Here is a 14,900-nt window from a genome sequence, read left to right as displayed (position 1 = left end):
TGTAAAGCTTGCAGCTGTCACAGTATGTGGTCCCGCCAAGCAGCAGACAGGATGTAATAGCTCTGAGTGATTTAACTCTTTCTCCTCGAGCAAAGTAGAGCTGTCACATCCTCTGTGAATGACCAGAGGAATTCTAATGACAAAATGCTGCTCTCATTCCTATCATTTTAACTCTAAAAACGTCAGGGCGCATTATTTCCACAGCAGTCTCTGAGATCTGTTGCTAGAACTTATATGATGGGTTTAATTCTGCTTGCCTAGGCAAATGTGGGTAGACAGCTCTGATTAATCAAAACCTGCGTGATTTCCCCCTCCCCAACTCTAATCTGTCACCTTCTCTTCACCATTAGCTAAGACAAAACAGCCAGTAGTGTCTTTCTAGTTGAGTGCTACAATGTTTGTTTTAGATTTCCACATTGTTCTTTTTTGAAAGTCTTGTTCGTTCTGAAAATACTGTCCTTAATTTACAGTATTTTCTCATTGAAATCCTCAGCCAGTGATTCATCGCTTTCTTCTTTTTCACTATTACCGTGTCTTTGGTACATTAGCATGAATTAATATCTCAGATACATCAGTGTTGCCATTTCCCTGGCAAAACTGAATGGGGTCAGCGTCTGCTGTAGACACGATAAACCTTTTACAGTGTGACATATCAAAAGATTTAAAAATGATCTCTGTTAAGCCTGTGTTGCAAGTTGCCTTAATATAAGCCTTTAGAAATATTCTCTGGAAACGAAGATTTGATTTGACTGTAGATTTGATTTAGGTCATGTCAGTTAAGCTATGTTTTACTGTCTTTAGCTATAGGAGAAGGGAGTGACTGGGTCAGCAAAAGAGCTAATGGCGATTGGTATGAAATGCAGTCCTAAGAGTGACTCAGTACCATCCAAAAGACAAATATGTGTTCCTGGACATAATATTCCAGTATTTTGCCCCTTGATGCTAAGCTAAACAGAACCTTCAGGAACTATCTCAATTTAAAAAACATAAAAATAATCGTGTTCTGTCTGACATGGCTTGTTTAGGTTGGTGGCAGGATCACAGATAAGTATTAGTTCTCTGCTCACCCATAAAAACTTTCAGAAAAAAAAAAAAAAAAGAGAGAATACCAGACCTGAACTTTCCACAATAGAACAAACTGAAAAGAAGCATTTCAGACCTCTTTTACACTTTATAAAGAATCACAAAGGGCACAAGTCTGGTTTCTTTTTCACAGCAGGTCACCTTAGGCCAGACAGTAGGACCTGGCTTATGTACCTCTTTGACCCTGAGCTGCTGCTGGATGATGCCCCGGCATTTTGAGTAGCACAGAAGGAACCTGTTGCCGTAGAACATCTGTTTTTCAGATGTGCTTCTTGTAGATTTTTCATTTCGGGATGATAAAGTGATGCACAGAGCTTATTTGGACCAGGGTGAGAGTAACTTAGAACTGAAAGACATTACACCAGGGAAGCTGCGTGCAGAAGCTTCATGTGTGTGTGCTAATGAAGCCTGGGTTGTACTAGTTCTCAGGCAGTGTTTAGCTATTACTGTTTTTGTTGTTCCTAGAACAGTTTGTGGATAGATGGTTAAACTGGCACTCACCTGAAGACACAGCATGCAAATGTTGCAGGAATTATGAGACTGAAAATGCCAGAGTTATTTAAGAAAATGTACTGGTGGATTGCTAGATCATGTTTATTTCTTCTGCTCTGTGGCCAGTTATGCGGAACTGTGCTGTCATGTGCATGGCCCCTATGTAGTATTAAGTTCAGGAGATTCTGTCAGACATTTCCATGCTTCCTATGAGGAGAATCCTCTCTATTCTAATGTAACGCGTTCATCTTGGGGAGCTTTTGCTACCTGTCCTCTGCTTCTATAAACGCAGAATTCCATTGCTATTCAAACGTGCTGCTGTCTTACGCATGCAGGCAATACCAGAAGTACTCAAACATTTTGAAGAGTTTATACTTATGCCAGAAGGTTGGATATGCCTCACTGAAGTTACTGAGAGAAGTGGACTTAGTGGGCATAGGAAGCTTTTTAGTTGTTTATTTTACTTTATGCTATGTGTGGAGGCAGATGTGGATGGTACTCAGCAGCACACATGTGTATGGCAATTGCGAATGGATACACTTGAATCTCAGGAAAAAATGCCTTCACAGGATGCCTCCCAGCTTAGTGCTGCAGATTTGTATGTTCTTAAAAATACTTCGCAGTCCATTAATTCACATATAATAAGAAACCTTACTAAGAAATATAAATTAAATTAATCCGATATCATGAGCAAAAGGCTGTCTTCTTGTTCTGGCTTTCTGTTTCCCCACACTGCTCTGCTGTAAAGCTGGCAGGCTTCTCATGCATGTCTGCTGACAAGGCTCTGTAGTATATTACAGGCTGAGATTTAGGAGTTCATTGTTAAAGGAGCGCGGTGCAGTTTTTTTGCTGCAGCACTTGTGAAACTTCTCTTTTGCTTGCAATAGATAGTTTTAGTGGATCGATAGCGTTACATTATTAAGAGAAAATGCTTTATGAAATGAGTTTAAAGCAGGAATGGACAAATCATTCCCAAATTTAGAGCTTGGGCTCAGTCTCTTTTTCTTCTGTATTACGACAGCCATCAAATATTTGAAGCGTTCTTGTACCAGGTCATTTTCAGGCAGCCCATATATTTTATTTATCTCATTTTATTTTCTCTCTTTTTCACAAGGTGCCCGTGTTGCTTTCACCACCATCCTCTTTCTCTATCCAATGAAAAAGATGCAACTTTAGCAGTGATGGAAGCTGGTAGTCTGTTGCACACTGCATTTTCATGGGCTCTCTTCTGTGTTTGTGTAGGGAGCTGGGTAGGAATGTGCTGTCTGTTCCCCTCCCCACAAACAATAGCTTGAGCCTACTTAAAAGCTGTTGTGTTTTTAACTTTCCATCCTCTTTGCCATCTGTCCGTGGGCCTTAGCATGAGGTCTGTTAGGATTTGCTTGTAAAGGTTTTATTAAGATTTATTTAATAGGATTTGCAGTCTTCCACTCTTTAATCCACATTGGAGAAAAATATTAAACAGTGACAATCCATAGCTGCCCTGTAAATAAATCACGTTCACTTAACCCAGGAAAGAATGATTTCTGATGAACTTCTGTCTGTCTCACAAGAGCTTAGTAGCTGCTGCGTTTATTCTGTTGCTGTGGTTAAAATTGCCACAGTAAAAGGGAAAAAGAAAGAAAAATAGTTAATGCAGTTGTTTGCGTGGTTTGCCCTAGATATTATCTTTGTCATTTTTTAATCATACTTTTTATTCCTTTCTAATGAGCAGAAGCTGCTGTGAAAGGAAGAAAAGGCTGAAAACAAACAATACAAGCACAGAAAAAAATGAATTCTTTTCATGTGATGTGAGCCAAGGGAAAAACCTCACTCACTGTGCTCCGGCTTCTTGACACTCCAGGTGTGATCAGAGATGACTTACCATCCATTGGAGAGTGGGAAACAAGTTAATTAAAATTTTCCACCCTCTCACTGAATGAAACATCTCCCGGTTTGAGATGCGTTATGTGAACACCTCTTGTTCAGCAGAGATCTGACATGTACCTTCCCTTCCTACTGGTTTTCAAATTCAGATCTGTTAGCTAGAAAGAGCATTGAAATTTCCTCTTAAGAAATAGAAATTAAATTACCATTCTTGCAAATAATGGTCAGTCTTACAAGAACATTATTGTTTATAAAATATAAAATGAATATGAAATGCTGCTTTTTCGCTGTGTCCAGCCCCCAGTGTATTGTTTGTTTGGATGCATTTTTGCCTAGGGAAGCATTTTAGGTGGCACTTATTCTTTGTGCTCTGTCCTAAAGGTCTGTGTGACTGTGGTTTTCTGCTTGAGGCCAGTTTCCAGTCCTGGGTTAGGACTGCAGATGATGATTCAGGAGTGGGAATATAATTCATTTATGTGGTCTTAAAGCTGCTATTATCTATATTTGCAAATGAGGAGCTAGCAACGCATGTGAATTCTGCCTGTTGGCTCAGGAGACTGTCCTTTCTCTTGTCCATTGCCTTCCAACAGTCAGTTGTTGGCAGTGGGTTATTCCCCTGGGGAGAGGTGTGGTGCCCAGTGGTACCAAGGCCTCACTCAGAGCAGGTGGGGCTGAGAGAGTTGTGCCTTAATGTACGTTGCCTTCCCGGTCTGAAGAAGGAACTGAAGAAGAACCCGTCTGACTTCTGGAGTTTCTCCTTCTACTGCATGGGAACTAGGAAGCACAGCGTCATCTCTGCAGGTGGTGCTTAACTCTGACAGGTCAGATGGGTCCCAGCCTCCTTTTGCCCTGTGGGGGCAGGGCTGTGGCAGTGGGGACAGTGTGGCCTCACACTCCAGGTTCTGCAGCAGCCAGGCAAGCTCTGCATGGTACCAGTGTCCCTCCTCATTGCTGTCATCCTGTTGATTTTTGACATGTGTGTGTATGTGTCCTTATGCAAGGAGAAAGGTCTCCTCAGTGTTCTCTGACCTTAGGCAATGAATTCAAAATAGGAATCCTGTTTGTAGCATGGGAGGTTGTTTGGGACTCAAACAAGGTCTGCTGCACCGGTGTTTCCTGACCCGCTGGTCTAATGCTCTCCAGATGAGTGAGCTCCCTCTGGTTTGTCATCTATGAATGCTTTGAGAGAGGGAATGTTTTGCTCAGCTCTTACCATGTGTCCCTCCAGGTGTCTGGAGAAGGGCTGGCAGCGGTGATGCTCTGACCTCATTCCTGGTGCTCATGTTTTCATCATTTGTGGAAAGCTTTGTTGACCAGCCTGATAAAGCTCAGTGTGTGATTGATCTCTTTCCTTGAGACATTAGCTGCTAAAGGCATCTGGACGTGTTATCCTTTCTGCATTACTCTTGCAAACACTGTTTTGAAAGCTCAGAAGCAGGAGGACATTCCCGTCTTATAGCAGGTACAGAGAGTGGGAAGGGTAAGGAGGAGAATGAGAGTCTATGGAGGCACCAAACTGCCCGCGATCCCAGCTGGGGGATCAGTCCTGATGGCTTCAGGGGAAATCAGTAATTATCAGTTCTGTGTATCACAGATACATGCTGGTGCTGCAAAGCAGCTGCATGCATAAAAGGCCCTGAGAGCCTCTGTACAGATATCAGAGCGACACGAGCTGAGTGTTCTCTTACAGTCGAATGTAGAATTTTCACATATTCTTTCTTTTCTTTTTTTAAGCAGGAGTGGTAGAGCTTCTTGGGCTATTTGCAGTCAAGATGAGATTTTAATAGGTGGAGTCAGGCAGTCATTCAGTTACGAAGATATCAAGTGACCTATATTACATTCATTAGAAGAAAGGAATAGCTGAAGTTGGAAATCACTAAGATAATTTGAAGTACTACAGGAGGATTTGGATTAGTTCTGGCCAGATGACTATTTCTACAGAATAAATGGATTTTTTGGAGCAGCCCTGAGGAAAATAGAGAAAATTATTGTGCTGAGAATTGGCAATTAAAACTACTTGCGTGCACATTAAACCAGTCTAAGAGCTTGAGCTTTCTGGCAGATCTGATTATTATTTCAGCGGGATACAGCTATATTTGTAGAGGCTAGTAGTATCATTTCTCTGTTTTGTATCTATTAAGATCCAAAACAAGTAAATACGCTCTAGCATCTATTCTGAAGTTAGTGGAAGTCTTGGCAATTAGACACTGGAGCAGTCTTTGTTGAAATCACCAGTGTGAATTACATGCTTTGCCATCTATTAGAAAGAGCGTTAGCAAGGCTGTCTTGTGTATATCTGAAAGGCAGCGTTTTTGGTCTTGCCCACAGATTTCCTGATTCAAAATAAGCAAGGAGGCAGCGTGTATTCATGGGTAACGCTGTGGTTCTGTAGTACAAGGAACAGACTTGTACTTAGGTTTTGTTTCTGTTGTTGGCCATTTTGCTCTTGATCCATCACTGTAGAGTTGCCCAATTGATTTGGTGCAGCCTAGATAAGCGCAGAATCTGGGCAAAGCACTGTTGTCATGGTGTCAGTGTTTTTGTTTGGGAGGGATACTTGATAAAATACAATGGGTTTGTTCTGTTCAGGTCTGGAATCATTTGAAGCATGGATACTTTAGGCAGAATAAAGAATTAACAACTACAAAATCACATATGTTTATCATTCTAAGCAAACTCATTTAACAGGTTAGGATGAGCTGGTGGTCATTCCCGTGCCTCATGTTTTCCTTGGCCAGCTGGACATACAGCTTCACCACAAAACACCTCTCCTCCTTCCAGAAAAGCTGTAAGTCATAATGAATGTCACGCTGCAAAAGCTGATGTTAACTGCTTATTCTTCTCTCCTAGGGGGTGGAAGTGCAGACAGACTATGTTCCACTGCTGAATTCCCTTGCCATGTATGGCTGGCAGCTGACGTGCGTCCTTCCTACTCCGATTGTGAAGACAAACAGGTAGGGAGAGTGAGCACTGCTTTTCAGCCACTGCCTGTGCACCACAAGCAATTCTCTGCACAGTTAGCATGGATTTTCTTGCCCACGTTCAGTGCCTTTGCAAACGCTCCTGCAGCTGTTCTCTGGGTTTTCTGAGTACCACAAGCCATGTTAGGCAGGAAGTACGTGTCTGGTGGGCAGAAGAATGAAAAATGGCTCTGTGGTTTCTGCATATATTTTCTGGTTATCATCTCTGTGTTAAAAATAAATAAATAAATCCCTGCTCTGGTTCTCTCACTTAGTAGCTCCACTTTGAGCAAAAGCAAAACCTATGATAATGTTTGGAGTGAGATGTTGCCTATTTGAAGCAAATTAATTTCATTCTTAATTACTGTCTCGCTAATGCTGATGGTACACACAGTCTAGCTGAGCAGAACCATGTCCAATTATTGTGTCATTACTCTGGTAGCCTTGTTTGCATATGTAGTCATTGTGTGGGGTCTGCATTGCTATTATTAATATTCAGAGATGTCAGGCATAAATGCATGTCACTTAAAAATACTCTTTCTAATGGTGGTGAATAAACAGTCACCCTGCTTGTTTATCATGAAGATGGAGCATTCTGGATTTACCCTAATCAGGAATATATTTATATATAAACCAGTGTAATTGGTCGTGATATTTTTTTTTTAGCTGAAGAAAGGAAAAATTAGCCCAGCTCCTTTAGAGAGATGGATGAAGACTGTTCCTACACATAAAAGCCTAAAAAGTAAAGGCCATCTGTGCTAGTATATTAAAGTCTTTCATGTACATTTAAATATAGGAACAAATGGAAAATCGTAATTATGATATGTAAGCCTTGTCCTTTAAGGGTGTGTATAAAGATATTGTTTTCTCTTCTGGTTTTCTGTATTCCTTTTATAACTCCGGTAATACAGGCAAGGTTGGCAGTGCAGAAGGGCACCCGATCCAACTGCTGCTGGCATTTGCTTGTGCTTCCTGCCTTGCTGCACACCTGTGGGGCACACACAGCCCCATCAGGGCCACGCACATGCACCACAGGTTTCTTGCTTTTTCTTCAAAACAACTTCTTTTGTTTTCAATCTAATTCTAAAACGTTCAGCTAGAGCATGTCACAGTCACAGTCTCTATCAGGGTAATCGGTTGATCGTTTTTCCCCCCAAATGCCAGGCTGCTTAGAGACACTGGGGACAAGCAGTGTTCAGGTCATTCTTCATTTTGTTCTTCTTTGACCTGCAGAAATAAATGACTGAGATGGATTTTTGCTTTGAGTGATGCTGCATGTGAATTTAATTCATTCTCAGGAGTGTGCATTTGTTTCTTTTCAGGGAAGGGAATTTATCTACAAAGCAAATTGTATTTCTTCAGAGACCTTCTTTGCCCCAGAAAGCAAAGAAAAAAGAATCGAAGGTAAATAAACCCATGTTCCTGGTTTCTTTGGGCTTTTTTTGTGGGTTGAATTTTAATATTGTAATTGATTTCCCAAAGAAGTAGAAATGGCTTATTGAACCTCTCTGTCATAAAGCAGCCTGGTAAACTGAAGCAAGACACAAGGAATTGGACTGTACGAATGAAAGAAGCAGATACTCAGACGATGTGAAAGCTCATGTGTTTTGTTCTCTGTTGGACTCATGGCAGCAGAAGAGGTGTAGAATTCTCTTTACAGCTCTGTCATAAACCTGCACATGTGACCTAAAAATCTCTGCCCACATTCACTATCTGCAAAGCGGAACCAGTACTGTTGTCTCTTACCTTGTTTCTATCTTGTGCTAGAATGTTAACAAATTCTGCTAGAATTTAAGCACAAAGCCCCCTGAATCCAGCTAAATTATCTGAGAACGCAGCTGACAGCTAATAATACACATATGTGGATAAACATCCATATTCCCATTTCCCTTTTTAAAAGCATAACAGTGGAAACCCCCACCCAGCTGTGTCATGCTGAAGGGGAAATACTGGCATTGGGCAAGGGCTGACCTTCCTCTTGTGTAGGAATTTGCCTTGCCCTTTCTGTGTATAAGGGAAGGATCAGCAAGCCGGGTGAAGTACAGAAAAGCTCCCTGAGTCCACGTGATGAGGAGGTTACTAATAGTGCTTCATTTTGATTCTGTTTTATTCTCTGCGATTGCTGAGTGCTGGCTGGCCAGATGTCATCAGCAGGATTGCTGTGCTCACAGCTGAGCTACAGTAGGATATGGGAAATGCTAAGTAGAGCTCAGCACTGAGAGCACTGTAGCTGGTGTTCAGGTAATTGCAGATAGTTTTCATCTAGAAAGCCCTCACTGGATCGGAGCCAGTGAGTCACCTTTGTGAGAGTCACATCTTAAATACAGCAGAGAACAGGATGGAGTCTGATCTAACCAAAACAGGAGAAAGCTGCTGTATAGGATTTATCCTTTCTTATTAGTGAAGCCAAAGCCCAGTTGTTGTGTGATGTTGCTACAAAGCCCATCTTTCTTGTTCCTCTTCTTTGTTTTTAAGTGATTAAAGCGATGTTGGGGTGCAGTGTCCATATTCAGTCATTCTTTTGGTGGGTGGCTGTAAGCAAAACAGAGCAGCAGTATGAGTCTGATTTCTTGTACTGTAATAACAAATGCATACCATCCAGATGACTCGATGATTTGTTTACATTTTTTTTTTCATTTGGGGATATAAAAACTTACTTAACTATGTTGGGTTGACAAAACAAAGGGTTTACTTGTTGGCAGCGTTAAATATACAGACGTACTTAGGGGCAAAAATTACTAATGCATTTTCAGTCTGAAGGTCAAGAAAAATGGGGTGCATTGGTTATGATCATACAGATGTCTGTAAGACTTGCTCAGCCTCTCTGAACAGCTGTTAGGAAGCACTTCAAAGATGCCAAACCTCTAGAGCCTGTAGAATTGAGATGTTATCTTTTGCTTAAACATCATTACAGTTTAGAGAAGGGAAAGAAAGCCTCCCCTGCATAAAACCAAGGATCTTGTGAAAACCTGTTTTTCTTTTTTTCTGTAATTTATTCATTTATATATTTTTTTTAACTTTATGTTCTGCGTAGGAGACACAAAGAGCATTTCTCCGTCTTCTTCATCAAATAAACTTAATACATTTTGAATCACTTTTTGCTTAAGGAATAAATAGTTAAACATTTATGAATGTGACTCTGTGCCTTGACCAGCTTTGACACAGCACATGGTTACAGTGGGAAAAAATGGCTTTTGCATTTCTGCCGCCCAGGAAGGTAGTGAGCACTGCCTCCAAGCCCATCCCTGAGTCTGCACCATCCTGGATGCCTCTGTGGTACATCCACAATCAGGGAGCTGCTGTGGGTTGAGTCAGCACTGGTGTGGGACTGGGTCAGGCTTTCCTTGGGAAGCTGAGTTTATTTTTTGATGAATTAAGACATATGTTAATGTCAGACCCCATGTATGTTAGACCTGTGCAGTCAGTATTTCAAGGTACTGCCACTTCTTTCTTTCTTGCTTGTTTTTTTAAGTAGTGGTTAAAGCAGTTCTTCTGCAATGGCAGCTGTGGTGAGTCTTGTGGTGAGAGCTGTATTGAGGCAGCTTCATGTGCTCTCATCACAAAGCCTTCATACTGTTCTGCGATTTAGGGTTTGGGGTATGGTGTTAGTTCTGCTGCTAGCCTGGTGGAAATCAAATTGGTAATGCCAAACGATTGCTTCCTCTGTCAGCACTTGTGCAGCTCTCTGGCCGTGCTTTCCACACAGTGCACACTGTCTGCCAGGCTGCTGTGCGCCTCGGCAGGGAAATGTCTTCTTGAAGGGAACCCAGCAAGCACGTTACACAGCAGATGCAGAGCGCATAGGTGTCTCCTGTCAGTGTGTCATAGACACACCTGTGCAGGCTCCAGTGATCTTGAAGCCATCTGATTTAGTCATGCAGTTTCTTAATCTCGTGTCTTTTTGACCAAAATTAGCTTTGAATTAAAATTAAGTAATGAAACATTTCTACTCAGGAAAGCAAATGTCAGCTTGAGACTGATATAAGTGGCCTTTAATATCTGTGTCTTTTATTTGTAGTTTCACTGGAGGTTCTCTAAAGAAGACATGCACAACAAACCAACAAAGAAATCAAGGAAGACTAAACTAAGTTCTGGGGAGAAGCAGACGACAGAGAAGCAGGAATTTGAAGTCACGGAGAACACGAGAAACTTAGCAGCACGGCTCTCGGCTGCATCAGGGCCTGGCTCTGAGCAGCAGCTGGATGGCATCATAGACCTGGGGAATGAAACGGCTGGGGCTGACAGCAGAGGCACCCTCCATGACGGGCTGTTGAAGGGCACGTGTCACACCAGTGCTGACGCTGGTGACACCGGTGGCAGTGATGTGCAGGCCTGTCCAAACCAGAGTGCACCCAACTGCTGTGTGGAGCAGGAGGCAGCGGGGCAGGACTGCACACCCGGGCCTGATGGCTGCCAGGGGATTGATGGTGCAGCAGCGGACGTGGAGCCTTCTTGTGAGTAAGGCTGACGGCTCTGGGGTTCTGTGAGTCATTGGTGTTAGCCAAGAGAAAAGAACAGATCTCGCTCATCATCTTCACTAACTCCATTGCTCAGTTCAGTGTTTCTTTGACATTGCACTTACTTTGCTCCTTAGCATGCCGGTATCTTGATGTTTTAGGTAACTACAGGGCCTGAGCTTTCTAATGGCAAAATCCTGTCCACTTTGCAGAGTAGGAAAGGCCATCCACTAGAGATACAACTGAAACTAAGAATAGGGACAGAAAACATGCTTGGGCTTTTCTGTGACTGAGATAGCAAAATAGGTTTGTATCTAGTGCAGGGCAAACGTTCCACTTGGTCAGAATTTATTGTCATGTTTTCTTGTCCACATACCTTTGCTGGAGAAGCTCTCGTGCCATATGCTAGTTTGTCATTAAGCTTGTAGTGTCATGAAAATGTTTTTTGAGCTTAAACAGGCTGAAATCGGAAAGCTTAGGTAAGACAGCCATATCTATATTTGTCTCCAATAGCAGAGTTGCCAGTGACATTTCCTCCTGAATTTTATCAGCTCTTGCAGATCTTCAAGCAATAAGCAAATCACAAACCTATTTTAGGCGCACTGAGTAAACAAAACTCATGATAAATTTGTGTGAGGCAGATGATCTCGATATAAAATGACATTTCCTATTCTGTTAAGCTTATGTTCTCTTTGCCAGTCGATGGTTCATTGAGGTTTCAGAAGGCAGGAAAACAGAGGACAAGTTAAGGCAGGTAAGATGTGCTTCTTTTAGTTGCTCTCTTCACCGAAGTTGGAATTCGATGTCATCTGACCCTCTCATGTCATTTTGCACCATTTCCTCACTGTTGTAAAATATGCTGTGGGAAAGAACTGAAGTGATGCAAATAGCAGAGCAGTGGCCTTTGCATGGCACTAGATGAAATTACAGAGTACAAATACCTTAATGGAGAACTTTTAAATGCAAGTAGTGGTTTTGGGACTGATACCAAGCAGAATTCCATTATGCTACCAACACTTTTTGTCTGGGGGAGCTACATTAAAATCCTTACAAGTGAATGTACATGTGTAATATAGTTTCTGAAACAACGTTCTCCAAGAACTTCAGTGTTCTGAGAGGTAGGAAGCAGTCGTTTCTCTCTTCTTTACCACCTTGATCCCTGTTTAGAAGTGGTCAAGCAATCAGATAGAAAGGTGAGATATGTCCTGAACGTCCTTGGGCTTTTTGTTCTGTTCCCTATTTTTAAGCAAGAGCTGGGTAAGCCATTTGTTGGCTTTTTCCCTCAACGAGTTTGTGCCCAATAATTCCCCTGTCTTTAAACCAAAATGCTGTACGATGAAAGAACTGTGTCCTGCATCAGCTGCACACCTGGTGTGGTTAAAAGCATCTTCTGTGCCTGAAAGTCATACAGCTTGGAGAGCACTGCAGAGAAGGGAAAAACATCCCATTTGGAGAATTCATTTAGTAGGGACAATGGCACTCAAGTTGAAACGGTTCCATTTCATACACACAAGGCACGGGAGGATTTTTTTTCGCTGACTGAAGAGTATTCATTTACAATTCGGTGGTTGAACCACAGGACTGTAAGTAACCTGCGGTATTTTTCAATTATTTCACTCTGTTTCTCCATATTAGGCTGAAGTTCCAGTAACCTCAAAAATTTGTTATTTCAGTTGTTCCACATACAGACAAGGTTTCTGCTCTGGACAGTTCTAAGTAGCTGTTTGCAACTTTTATTAGCATAAGATATTTCTACTGATTGTTTCTGTCTTAAGGACAAGCTTTATATTAATCTTGTTTAAAAAATGTACTGTATTTAATGAACATTTTACTAGTAAAAATGTTGCAATAGAATGAACTTGCCAAATACTTTTGAATAGAAAGTGTTCGACGGATTGCAGTTTGACCTTGTTTGCATCCCAACTGCTTACAAAACGAAAGAGAAATAAAGTTCACGAGGAGGTTTCCTATTTGTGGTGATTGCACAGCTGCTGATTATTTGTCCCCAAAAGGAGGAACTCAGGGTCTCTGCACGGTAAAGAAGTGAAGCTGCTGATGTCTGCCTTAGCACGTGTTGCTGAGTGCTGCGGAGCGAGCTGCTTGCTTGTCTGTCAGCAGTCTGGCGGAGCATGAGGAAGCTCAGTGCTCTAAGTGAAAGCCTGGTACGGAAATTCATTCCTGTAGCTGCTGGAGCGGCTTAAGGTTGGGAAGACTTGACAAGAAATGCATGTTTTTCAGCTTAAAAAGGGCAAACAGTTCAAGCGGTCATGTAATTATTTCCAGCCTGGAACTCTTTACTTGTTCTCAGTCAGTTCAGCAGTGTGGAGCCGTGTGTGTGCCATCCCCACACCCCTGTCTTGAGAAATGATGGAAAAGGGGTTTCATATTGAAACCGTGAGCAAGAGGTGGTGATAGGGAGGTTGAACCAAGGTGGGATGAAAGTCCTAAACGTTCGGACATCATCATAGTTTATGTGAACTTGCGAGAGAGGCTAAATGCGCAAAAGATGTGCCTGGCGCTTCATCTTGCAGAGCTTCTTTAATTTGGGCTGTGCACTGCAAAACAAAACGACTGAAATAATAGCTCAGAGTCACTTTAACACATGTGTGGCAATGAAGCTGTGTAGAAAACAACGCTGTTGTGAATTCTTTCTTCCTCATTTGGCTCCTGTATCAGCCTCGCTTTCTGCAGTAAGCGGTTGGTACCGCGCTTTCTCTTTGTAGTTCCTGTGACTCGGTACGTTTGCCTCAGGGAGCCAATTATAGGGCAGAAATAAAGCACTATCACATTTTCATGCAGGATTCTCATCATCCCATAACTTGAAAAGCATAAGAAGAGCCAGGTACTAATTTCTTGCTGAAAAACGCTCTACAAAGGTATGAGGAGTGATGGCCACCACTACAGTGTGCCCGTAGGTCTGGAGCCATGTTCGGCAGCAGGGATGTGCTTCTGGAGTTAAAGGCTGTCCAGGCACAGGGCTCAGGGCTTTTCCCTCAAAGCGTTTTCTCTCATTTGCTCTAAAAGCACTCTATGAACTAAAGCACTGCAATAACCCAGTAGTCACTGCTTTCTATTGAGTTAATGCAGATCCAATAGGAACACTTCAAACTCATTTGTACCTGATGAGCAAACAGTAAACTGAAAAAACGCCACAGGGGGAAAAACATTCAGTCTAGTGAGGCTGTAGCACAGGTAACTCACAGGCCACTGTTTCTCAGAAAACAAATAGCTAATGGTCTACTTTTTCCTCTTCCTTTAGCTGCTGGCAAGAATATTAGGCGAATAAATATTTCCTACAATTAAATACTATGCTTTGACAGTGTGAAGAGAATGTTTCTCCAGCTCAGCAGCTTCTGAGCAGCAGGGGTTGGTTTCTGTTTCCTTCAACAGCATCGCAGTCAGTTAATTATTTGTACAGCCTGTGTTTATATAGGTTAATTTACTTTCCTGCTTTTTTTGCCTTCAGTTACAGTGGAGTGAGATCCAAGGAGAGACTTGAAGGTGAAACTGAAGTTTCACTTCAAGGCCATTAAATTCTAGAAAGAAGATGCTTCCAAAGTATTCTTGTGTACCAGCAAGAAAAGGCTGTGCAGGCAGGGGAAGTTCATATTTGCAGCCACTCTACAGTACAGAATTCAAGTGTTCTTTGCCTTGTGGCAGCATAACCACTCAAGGTAAGAAAGAACTCATTAACAGCAACAGAGGTGATCGGTATGGGGTGAGTTACTTGTTTTTCCTTTGTCCATCTTTTGCTGCTGTGGTGAGCATTGGTGTGGCTGAGTTTGTAACATCCCTGTTACAGGCGGGTAACATCCCTTCACCCAGGCGGGTGAAGCTGTACAGTTAAAGAGATGTGTCCTTGCCCAATAGCTCTCAGTCTGAGTGTAACAGGGGATGACAGAAAGAGGTTAGAGGGAACGAAGATGATTACAGAAGCAAAGGGTTTAGAAATGCCTTTTGTTATGTCTATATTTTGGTATAACTCTGAGGAGCGGTTTGTGAAAGAGATGCAATTTGTGCTAAAGAAAGCATGTGCATTAAG

General features: G+C 42.1%; 1 protein-coding gene across 1 annotated transcript in view; it reads left to right on the top strand.

Annotated features, from left to right (window-relative positions):
* The window catches only part of RFTN1 (raftlin, lipid raft linker 1), an 86,858-nt gene extending 74,025 nt beyond the window's left edge, over nucleotides 1-12,833 (top strand). The window contains exons 8-10 of the mRNA XM_015853776.2: nucleotides 6,292-6,395; nucleotides 7,724-7,805; nucleotides 10,420-12,833. Coding sequence (XP_015709262.1) covers nucleotides 6,292-6,395; nucleotides 7,724-7,805; nucleotides 10,420-10,863 — 630 coding nt within the window. The 3' untranslated portion in view covers nucleotides 10,864-12,833. The remainder of the gene's footprint in view (nucleotides 1-6,291; nucleotides 6,396-7,723; nucleotides 7,806-10,419) is intronic.
* Nucleotides 12,834-14,900: the final 2,067 nt, after the last annotated feature.

Source organism: Coturnix japonica, chromosome 2, assembly GCF_001577835.2.
Source record: "Coturnix japonica isolate 7356 chromosome 2, Coturnix japonica 2.1, whole genome shotgun sequence".
NCBI lineage: Eukaryota > Metazoa > Chordata > Aves > Galliformes > Phasianidae > Coturnix > Coturnix japonica.
Note: the sequence above shows the minus strand (reverse complement) of the source record. Positions and strands in the feature narration are given on the sequence as shown.